Raw genomic sequence first — 10,816 nt, forward strand, 5'->3', positions numbered from 1 at the left:
AAAAATACATTCAATTACAGCATGCCTTTTTTGTCCCCAAGGATGGAATTGGAGGCTCCTGAGGCATGGGTTATGGAAAGCTTCTCTCTCCCTGGTCTGTCTATATATACTTAGTTTTCAGTATCTCCTCAGATTATCCCTGATAGAGTTGCTTTCTTCTTTTTATAGGTCCAGTTAAAAAAAAAGTCCAATTCAGAGCAGCCTGAACCAGTTAAATCATATCCCAGAGCCTGGGGGTCACTTACTTAATTTTAATGAAGTACAAATAGATAAGTAAGTAGATTGAGATGTCCTTAATTCTCTTAACAAGTGGTTTATAGGTATGTCTACACCTTTCTTTTGGGGTGTGTCCCTATCAAAGCCACAAACAATTGTTTCTTATGCTATAGTGTTACTTAGCTATTTAGGCTCCCTTGATTGAAGACTATCAAACTTTAAAGTCTATTTATTTTATTTTTTGGTCAGGACCTATAATTTTGTTGGTAGAAGGAAATCTTTCCTATTAATGCGGATTAGAAACCATTATGTACTTTTAGTCTTAAAGCTGGGTTTCTGAACTTTGAGTTCATAAAACTCTGAGAGCTTGTGGATAGATTTCAAGGAATCTATGAACTTACATAAAAAAATATTCCATCTTTATTTTTGTTATTTAATTGAAATTTGCTATTTTTCAATTCTGAAGGCAGACAATAAACATTTCTCTAAAGAGTCTTTAGGCTTTATCAGGCTACCAAAGGGGCTGTGGCACCAAAATGGTTAAGAATCTCTGATTCAGAGAAAGGCCATGGAGTCATATGGCAAAAGCAATATGTCTTAGTTGTGTAATCTGGGAAAGTTACTAATTTTCTTTCTTTCCTCATCTGTATTATGGGATAATAATAATACTTATTACTCATTGTTACTATGAGGTTCAAATGATATATATATATATATGTATATAAAATATATATATTCACATATATGTGTATGTATATATATATATATATATATATATATATATATATATACATATATACACACACATGCGTATATGTATGTGTATGTACATATATGTGTGTGTCACCAACTATGTGATCTTGGCTAAGTCCCTAAATCTATCTAATCTCCAATTACATCATCCTTTAAATGAAGTGGGTATTAGAGATGATTTACAAGATTCCTTTTAGCTCTAACAAATTCTTTGTTGTGGTAAATGTTTCTCAATCATAAATAAATGTGTGTGCATGTATGCATGCATATGTGTATATATATATATATACATATAAAATACATATGACATACATAAAACATATGTGTGTATATATATACACACACTGTGCATGCACATGATTGAGGAACATTTTTGCATCTTTCACTTTTTAAAATTATTTGGTTTTTTTCTTTTTTGAATGTTTAAACAATAGAGCCTTTGAATAAAATCAGTGTCATTTATGTTACCAAATAACATAATACCTTCTTGTCCAGGATTAGGTGTAGATCCTTTTTGTTCTTACCTTGTATCTTCCTTTCTGTATTTTCCATAATTAATTCTCATTCCCTAGGAAAGTAAGGAGATGGTCTTCACAATCCACTGTCTCCAAAGAAATAGCTGCCTAGGTTTTCTGATGGGGGCTGGTCCCACTTAACTTCATTTCAGATTTTTTTATTACTGAAGACCGAAAATTTCTTTATAGAAACACAAGGTTCCAATTTCACTCTTTGCCAAAAGAGTTCAGCTGAACACAATGGTTAGAAACAAACATATTTGTTTTTGGTTTGTTTTGTTTTTTTTTTTTACTCTGGCTTTGAAATTTGGCCTTGGGGAAGTTAATTAGGACCCATCTCTCCTGTCCTTGAGCCTAATTGCTAAAGTGAGAAATTTCCAGTGTTTTATATAAATCAATGAATTCAACTGTAGGGAAACCTACATAAGTCTTCATAGCTTTGTTGTTGCTTTTAGAAAAAGTTTTTTAAATTCTTATTTTGCACTTGTTAAATGACAAAAACAAACAAAAAAATTACCTTTGATATTAGGCATCATTCTCAAATCTCTTATGCTATAGTAGGAAGGAGCATGGTGTATAGAAAGGACACAGGAATAAGAGACAGGGATAATAGAGCCATAAATTGAGAACTAGAAGCTACCTTAGAAGGTATATAGTCCAACTGGAGTCCAAGCAAGTTAATGACTTAGTTAAGGTCATACATGTTACGAAGTGGGATAGCAGAGATTTGAACCCAGATCTTCAACATCCCACTATGCTTTCCATTGTATCATTCTGTCTCAAATCTTAGCATTGTCACCAATTATGTGATCTTGGATTAAGTCCTTTGGATTAAGTCCCTTTATCTATTTGAGCCCTAACTGCCTTATCTTTAAATTGGAGTAGGTAGAACAGATGATCTATAAAATTACTTTTAGCTCTAACAAGTTATTTGTTAGAGTAAGCTATTATTGTGATGGTTCTATTATGATTCTAAAAAGCTAACATTATTTATGTTGGTATCTATAAAATTGTAACCAATTAAAATGCTTTAGTTTTTTATGAATTCATTTTTTAAAAAATTAAATTCAACATTGTCTACTTTTTTCTCCCCCTCCCAGTAATAAAACAAGAAAAATAAAATCCTGTGTAGTCAAGTAAAACAAATTCATGTCAAAATACACATACATATCTAGATATGTGTATCTATCTCTATTTCTCCATCAGAATACTGAACCTATTACCTCTCTACCAGGAGGCAGGTTTTCATAGGGGAAAGGCAGAAAAAAAAAATAAATGTTGGATAATTGAAAAAAGAAAAAAAAAAAGGAACAAAAAAAATAAACTGGGTATATGGATCCTAAAAACATTTGTATTTCCAATTTTCAGATAAGAATCTGAACACACACATACCCACATATACATACACATAAACACACACACACAAAAACATTATTTTCTACTATTGTTTACCATATTCCTAATGTAGGGAATGGTATTTTTTCTTTTTTTTTCATTTTCCCCTCAATTATATGTAAGGACAACTTTTTGATTATACATGTACATTCATTTTTTAAAATATATTTTCATATGAGTCATATTAGGAGAGAAAAATCAGAACAAAAGGGAAATATCATGAGAAAAACCAGAAGAAATAAAAAAAAGAGAACAAAGAATGTGTTGATTTACATTCAGTCTCTATAGTTCTCTCTCTGAATATGGATGGCATTTTCCATCCAAAGTTTATTGGGATTGCTTTGGGTCACTGAACTTCTGAGAAGAATCAAGTCTATCATATAGGTCATCGCATTGCTATGTACAATGTTTTCTTGATTTTGCTTGCTTCACTCAGCATCAGTTCATGTAAATCTTTTCAGAACTTCTTAAAATTAGCCTTTTCATCATTTTTATAGAACCATAATATTTCATTACTTTCATATGCCATAAATTATTTAGCCACTTCTCATTTTCCTACTAAATTTCCAATTTTTGCCATTATAAAAAAAAAAAAAAAGACTGCTCCAAACATCTGTGCATTGGATCCTTTCCCCTCTTTTATGATTTCTTTGAGATAAAAAAACAAAGTGGTACTGATGGATCAAAGGTTGTGCACAGTTTTATAGCCTTTGGGGAATAATTCTGAATTGCTCTCCAAAATGGTTATTTCATTTCACAACTCTACCAACAATGCATTAGTAGTCTGGTTTTCCCATAGGGGATGAGATTTTTCAAAATAGAGTACCATTAGTAAATCAATTTATGGGGCTTCCTTATAGAAATTAAATATGGAATAGTAGAAAGAGTACAGATTTTAAAATCAAAAGACTGGTTTGAATATTACATGTGGAATACTACTGGGGACCTTGCAGGGATTACAGGAGTTTTATTTTTTAAATCTCTAATAATAAAAAGGTAGATGTGCAATCCTACTTAGTAAATAGTACACTGATTGTCTTATTAATAACAAATACTTAAAATTCATATAGTGTTTGACAATTGGAGACAATTACAGCATATAAGATCAAGATGTTTTCATGACAATGTATATGAAGAGGATGCTTTTATCAGCTAATGACAAGTACACAGTCAGTTGACTAGTCTCAGAATCCAAAATGTTAGCTCTAAAAAGTTATCTCTAGAAAATAAAAATAAAATGTCAAAAATACTGACAAAATTGCTGTTAAAAAGTACAAAAGTGTCTGAAAATTGTCTTTATATTGTCAAAGTATTTTTAGGATGCAATAAAACAAGGCCTAATGTCTTGAAAAGAAAAAAAAATAATGTGCAAGAGAGATGTGGTAGAATCATTGATTTTGTTACAAATATTTGGTATATGTAGAATATTACTAATGTTAATATCATTAACAAGTCCCATTTCTCCTTCCCTTCCTTTTTCTTTTTCTCCTCATCTTCCTTCAAAGAAATAGGAAAGGGAAAAAAGGAAGATAAGAAGGAAGATGAAGAGGAGAGAAGAACTTGAAGGAGAAGGAAGATAAGAGAAAGAAGGAAATATTTTAAAATGCTGTTTTCTTTTTCTTTTGCAGAGTACATCAGATCTAGCAATGGGACCCAAATTCTTACAGACATTTAACCCATTAAACCAAAAAGGTGAGTTCAAATAATTCCAGGCTTTTTCAAGGGATAGTGTGCTAAAGGAAGGAAATTTTACATGAATCATCCCAGAATTTCTGGAAACATATTTATATTGCAAGGAACTCAATGGTCATCTTATCTGACTTATAGCCAAAAGGAATCCCTCCATAATAAAAGTGACAAGTGTCCAGAATAACAGGTGTCTAATCCTTATAAAATCAAGAATACCACAGTTGAAGCTGAATTACTGCCTTCAACATATGATTCAGCTGAATGAAGAAACAGAGACAGAGAGGGAAAAATAGAGAATATATACACACGTGTACCACATATATGCACGAATACATCCATACATATATATATCATATATATATATGATCATATGTATATACATACATATGTGTGCATGTTATTGCTCAGTCATTTCCAAATCTTTGTGACCCCTTTGGGGGTTTTCTTGGAAAAGATACAAGTGGTTTGCCATTTCTTTCTCCAGTTCATTTTATAAATGAGGTAACTGAGGAAAACAGAGTTAAGTGACTTGCCCAGGATCACACAGGAAGTTTCTGAGGATGGATTTGAACTCTAAATTTTAACTTTATTCATTGTGCCACATAGATACTTCTTATGTGTATATTGTGTATATGTATTATTATTATTATTATATATAATTACATATATTATATAGATAGATGATAGAAATATATACAGAAATGATTTGTTGTTGTTGTTGTTGAGACAATTGTGGTTAAGTGGATTACCCAGGGTCATACAGCTAGGAAAGTGTTAAGTGTCTAAGACCAGATTTGAACTCAGGTTCTCCTGCAGGACTTCAGGGCTGCTGCTCTAACTACTGTGCCACCTAGCTGCCCAAAATGATGCTTTTTTAAAAAAAAGCTTTTTGGTACTTCTATATTATAGTAATTTTTATGTATGTTGGATTTCCCTAAGCAATTAGAATAATATTGATATTTTATTTTCAAAAATAAATTTGCTATATTTTATTTTTAGAGTGCCTATATTTTCCAATATATACTTTCCTATACTTCCTCCCAAAGAATTATCCTTTATAATAAATAAATATTATTGGAAGCACAGTTTTATAAAAGTAGTCAACACATTAAAATTTTTGACATTTTATCATTCTATACCCTTAATTCCCTATCTTTATAAAAAAAAATGGAGTGGGAATGCCTTCTCATGATTCTTCTAGCTTTCTTATTATAATTTCACATTGTAATTAAATTTAATTACCAAGCTAGAAGATTTAGCTGAAGTGAATGATTAGCTCCATGACCTACCTGGATATTGAAGATTCTCTTGAAATTCGAGGTTAAGATACTGATCACAAGAACGAACTCTGGCCAAAGTCTCTTCAGTTAGTATTATGGGGAAAAATTAGAGTTGTGAAAAGTATAAAATCCTTTTTCATCTAAGCTGCTTGACCTCCTTTGCTGATAAAGCCAGATAAAACTGTAATATCTATAGATATAGATAAATAGGTGATAACTATAAATAAAGATAAGTCTTTCTATCCAAAAGGGAAGTTCCAAGTACATCAGTATCTATCATTACATCATTGAGCTGGTGCCTACTGGCCAAAATTCACCCCTAGCCTTATTATTGCCCAGAGTTTACCTCCACAGCAATGAAAAAAATATTGTTGGCTTATCCTATGCATTTTAGTCCATTGGTTACTTATGTTTTGTTTGTCCTTTCTTTCAGGTACATATACACTTTCTGGTGTAGAAGAGTCGACAAGTGACATTACGCTTACTCAGTTTTTATCATCTGAATGATCCCAGGCTGCACAAAATCAAATAAGAATCATTCTGCACAACTTAACATTTGCTGCGAAATGTCAGGAGAGAAATTGTCCTTGGCATTAGGTGACATTTATGGGATCATTGTTAGTCTTATTAGATTGTGAGATTGGAGCCAAGACAAGGGGGCCATAGATGCTCTGCCAATGCCCCATTTTATCTTCAATAAGGTGGATATTGTTCCTCTCTGGAATGATGGCTAATTGAAAATTGTGGCCTAAAAAAAATAAATGCCATTGTGATGATATGAAGGGGCAGGGGCTCATATAATTTAGTACTTTCTTTGCCTTGTCAATGTCTTTAAAAATAGAGATCCTGACTTTAAAATTAATCTCATATCTCTGGGACTGGCATTAATGAATGAAAAATGGACAAACAGATGAGTCTGTACTTATTTCATTTTAGAAAACAATTAAGCTAAATGACACTCCCCATCACCTCCCCCCCCACACACACCATGAATATGTTAGCCCCTATTTGAAGCAATTCCTATAATTGAGGGTTCATGTAGACAGCCTTTTTCTGTAAGTGCCACATTTTCTTTAGAACAAGGGTAACCTGGATAGAGCATGGATTCAAATGGAACTTTTTTTTTTTTCTGAGGCAATTGGGGTTAAGTGACTTGTCCAGGGTCACATGGTTAAGTAAGTGTCTGAGGCCACATTTGAACTCAGGTCCTCCTGAATTCAGAGCTGGTGCATATCTACTACACTACTTAGCTGCCCCCAAGTGGTACATTCTAGAGCAGGAGTTATTAACCTTTGGTTTGTGTGATGGTCTCCTTGAAAATCTGATGAAAATTTATGGACCCTTTCTTAGAAAAATGTTCTTAAATGTATAAACCAAAAGATATAGAATCACAAAAGAAATCAATTATAGTGATTATTTTAAAAAAATCTTTTAAGTTTATAATTTGTACTAGAGACATAATTAGTCTGTATCAAAATGGTGACATTTCCTTGAGATAGCAATTAATTAAGAATATCAAGTTTCTACTGATACCATAGCATGAAAAAAGTATCTGTAGCTATAGGACATTAGCTGTAGGACATCAGTCCCTTAAAAACACACACACTCTCTATCTCTCTGTCTCTGTCTCTCTGTCTCTCTCTTCCTCCTTCCTTTTTCTGTCTTTGTCTCTGTCTCTGTCTTTCTCTGTCTCTGTCTTTTTGTCTCTGTCTCTGTCTGTCTGTCTGTCTTTCTCTCTCACACAAACACACACACACATACACACACACTCCATTATAGAGCTTTTTCACACATTGGCACCTGCCATAATTATATGTGTGAGGAGTTAGTTATCACAAAGTCAAATAGCTCTCCTCTCTATTAAAGGACTATGTTCTCAATTCCCTACATGTCTACCCAAAAGGCTGCATCCTATTGATGTTGTGATAGTCCTATAATTTATTCCTAGAAGAAACATAGCTAAACACTGAGGTTTATGGGATCATAGACATGGAACTGAAAGGGAACTAGATCACTGAATCTAATACCCTCATGAGGGGTTAAGTTGAATAAGTACCCAACGCCACACAGATAATAATTAGAACAACTAAGTTTTGAGTTGTCACCTCTGTACTCTTAACCAACTGTCCCTTGTTCTCAAAAATTTTCCCTTTCCTTATTTTCCCTATGAAACTTTTCAAACTATAGCTTAAGTGCCACCTTTTAAAGGACTTTTTCCTGATCTTCCCAATTGATAGCACTCTCCCACATTCCCATACCAAAATTACTTAGAATTTATTTTACATACACTTTAATTTACTTTTCCATGGGTTTTATTCCCAGCTGAATGTAAATTACTTAAGGGTAGGAGCTGTCTCATTTTTGTCTTTGCCATACAGTACCACATGCCCAGTAGATAATAAATGTTTGTTGAAATTATTATATAAAAAATGAAAGTGAAGACTACCCACACTATCCATGTAGCTTCTCCCTACTTGCACCATTCCCTTCTCCCTACTACCTCAAATCCATAGAGTCATGGCCAGTCTTACATCTTATGTCAATAGAAATCTTCTTCCTTTCTCTTTATATATCAAGCACCATAGCTAAATACTACCCCTACCCCTGGAATAGTGGCACATTTAGTCTTTGCATATCTTGAGTATTCCTCACCTCTGTGGCTCCAGCCACAGTAGTCCTTGGATTCTATTACTTTCTCTGTCAATGAATTAGCTGAGTGACCTTACTCAAGTTATTTAACCTTTATAGCCCTCACTACTGAGTCCCTATCTCCTTTGAAAAAGGGGAAAAGGACCCATTTGTGCAAAAATGTTTGTAGCAGCTCTTTTTGTAGGGGCAAGGAACTGGAAATTGAGTGGATGCTCCTCAGCTGGGGAATGGCTGAATTAGTTATGTTAGATGAATATAATGGAATATTATTGTTCTACAAGAAAACGATCAACAAGCTGCTTTCAGAAAATCCTGGAATGACTTACATAAACTGATGCTAAGTGAAGTGAATGGAACTATGAGAACATTATATACAATAACAACAGGATTATGTGATGATCAACTGTGATGGACTTGGCTGTTTTCAGCAATAAGGCAATTCAAGGCAATTCCAATAGACTTGGGAGGAAAAATGCCATCTGCATCCTGAAAGAAAACTATGGAGACAATGTAATCAAAATATAGTATTTCCATCTGTTATTTTTCTTTCTCATATTTTTTCTCCTTTTGTCTAATTTTTCTTGCACAATATGACAAATACAGAAATATGTTCAAAAGGATTGTACATATTTAACCTATATCAGATTGCTTGTTCTCTTGGGGAAGAAAATAAAATACTATTGGGAAAAAAGATCACAGGTGTAGAGCTAAAAGATATCTTAACATCTATCTAACTTTTCAGATGAAGAAACTAAGTCACTTGTCCAAAGCTACACGAATAGAAGCAAATGGAAGGCCTGGGCATTGAACTCTGAATTAAATCAAGGTCCTTTGACTTTAATCCAGGCATCCTTTTCACTGCACCATGATGGCTCTTCTGTTTCTACTTTACCATATGTAAAAGAATATGTAGTGATTAGTTTCTACTCTACCATATATAAAAAGGATATGCAGTGCTTACTAAGGCCCTTCTACCTCCTAAATTATAATTTTTGATTCTATGATTTGTCAAACTGTGTATACCCCCCTATTTAGGCTATTGGGATTTGGTGAATAAAATAATATACTTTTTATTCATTCTTCCTATGATGTTGGAGAACAGGTGTTCTTAACTTGGGTCCCGTGAACTTTTTGAAAAATATTCTGATGTGTTTCAAGATATTTATTTCCTTTGTAATTCTCTGTATTTAACACATTAAAAACTATTCTAATAAAGAGTGAGTTATAATGTCCCAAAGAAGCTCAAAATCCCTGAATCACCATGTAAGTCCATCAATAATAATTCAAAGCCCGTGGTGGGTGGAGCCAATTCATAAGGAATCTTGCTTTTCCCTATCAACACAAATTAGTACCAGTCCTCAGGAAAAGGCTGCTTACTCCTTTCTCCTATTGTCTGATTCTGATAGATACAGATAAGAACCCTATAATATCTCCCAGATTTTACTGTTCTATGCTTCGTGCTATGGGACTGTCAGTGTCATGCCCAGTCTTCTATAGGGGAGCTGTGCTGTTCTGAAATGTCTTCTTTTAAATGTATATGAAAATCCAATAAACTTGAAAGCATTGTGAAAAAAAAAAAAAAACAACAAAAAATTGGGGAACCAAACTCCAGTTGAATTCCTCCATCCTTTTGTATCTCCCCTTAATAAAACATTTTTGCTTTATTATCTTCTTGTGTTTAATGTTTTTTCTTGTAGAGAATTTTGGTACTCTAAATCTAAGTTTCTATTAAAAGAGTCTTTAGGCTTCACCAGTTTGCCCAAGGGGTCCATAACACAAAAAGATTAAGAAACATTGTGGGATATGTGTGTATACACATTTTTGTATATATTATATGAGAACGTATATTTATATATGCACATTTTTTTAGTGACCTTGCTCAATCTTTCCTAAGTTTTGACTGTTTAAGTTTATTCTTAAGCAGCGCTTCCATGTCCATTATTTGGACTAGCCTTCTTGAGTCTTGAGATCATAGATTTAGAGTTTGAAAGTCCCCCTGAGGTTACCTTGTTCAGTTCCATCATTTTGCAGATGAGGAAACTAAGGCTGTCAGAAATTTAAAGATTTGCCTAAAGTCATATTACATTGTTTGCACCTTTTTTGATGGACCAGACACTTGGTATTCTTGGAATAAAGCTCTTACCAAATCTTAGAGAGTATCAAATATTGCTGTTTTAACTATGTAAGAACTAAAAAACTTCATATCTATGAATTTTTCATAAGTTGACTTAGCAATGTCCTATCCATAACCTCAGTGCTACTTTCTAGGACCTAAGTACCAAAGCTGGCTATTAAAGAAACTCTAGGGAGTTTGGAAAA

At 33.2% G+C, this 10,816-nt stretch overlaps 1 protein-coding gene across 1 annotated transcript in view; it reads left to right on the top strand.

The window, feature by feature from the left end:
* The window catches only part of ADGRF1 (adhesion G protein-coupled receptor F1), a 68,101-nt gene extending 57,937 nt beyond the window's left edge, over positions 1–10,164 (top strand). Inside the window, 2 exon segments of the mRNA XM_074310724.1 lie at positions 4,508–4,571; positions 6,282–10,164. Of these exon segments, the coding sequence (XP_074166825.1) occupies positions 4,508–4,571; positions 6,282–6,355 (138 nt within the window). The 3' untranslated portion in view covers positions 6,356–10,164.
* Positions 10,165–10,816: the final 652 nt, after the last annotated feature.

This window comes from Sminthopsis crassicaudata, chromosome 4 (genome assembly GCF_048593235.1).
Source record: "Sminthopsis crassicaudata isolate SCR6 chromosome 4, ASM4859323v1, whole genome shotgun sequence".
NCBI classification, from domain to species: domain Eukaryota; kingdom Metazoa; phylum Chordata; class Mammalia; order Dasyuromorphia; family Dasyuridae; genus Sminthopsis; species Sminthopsis crassicaudata.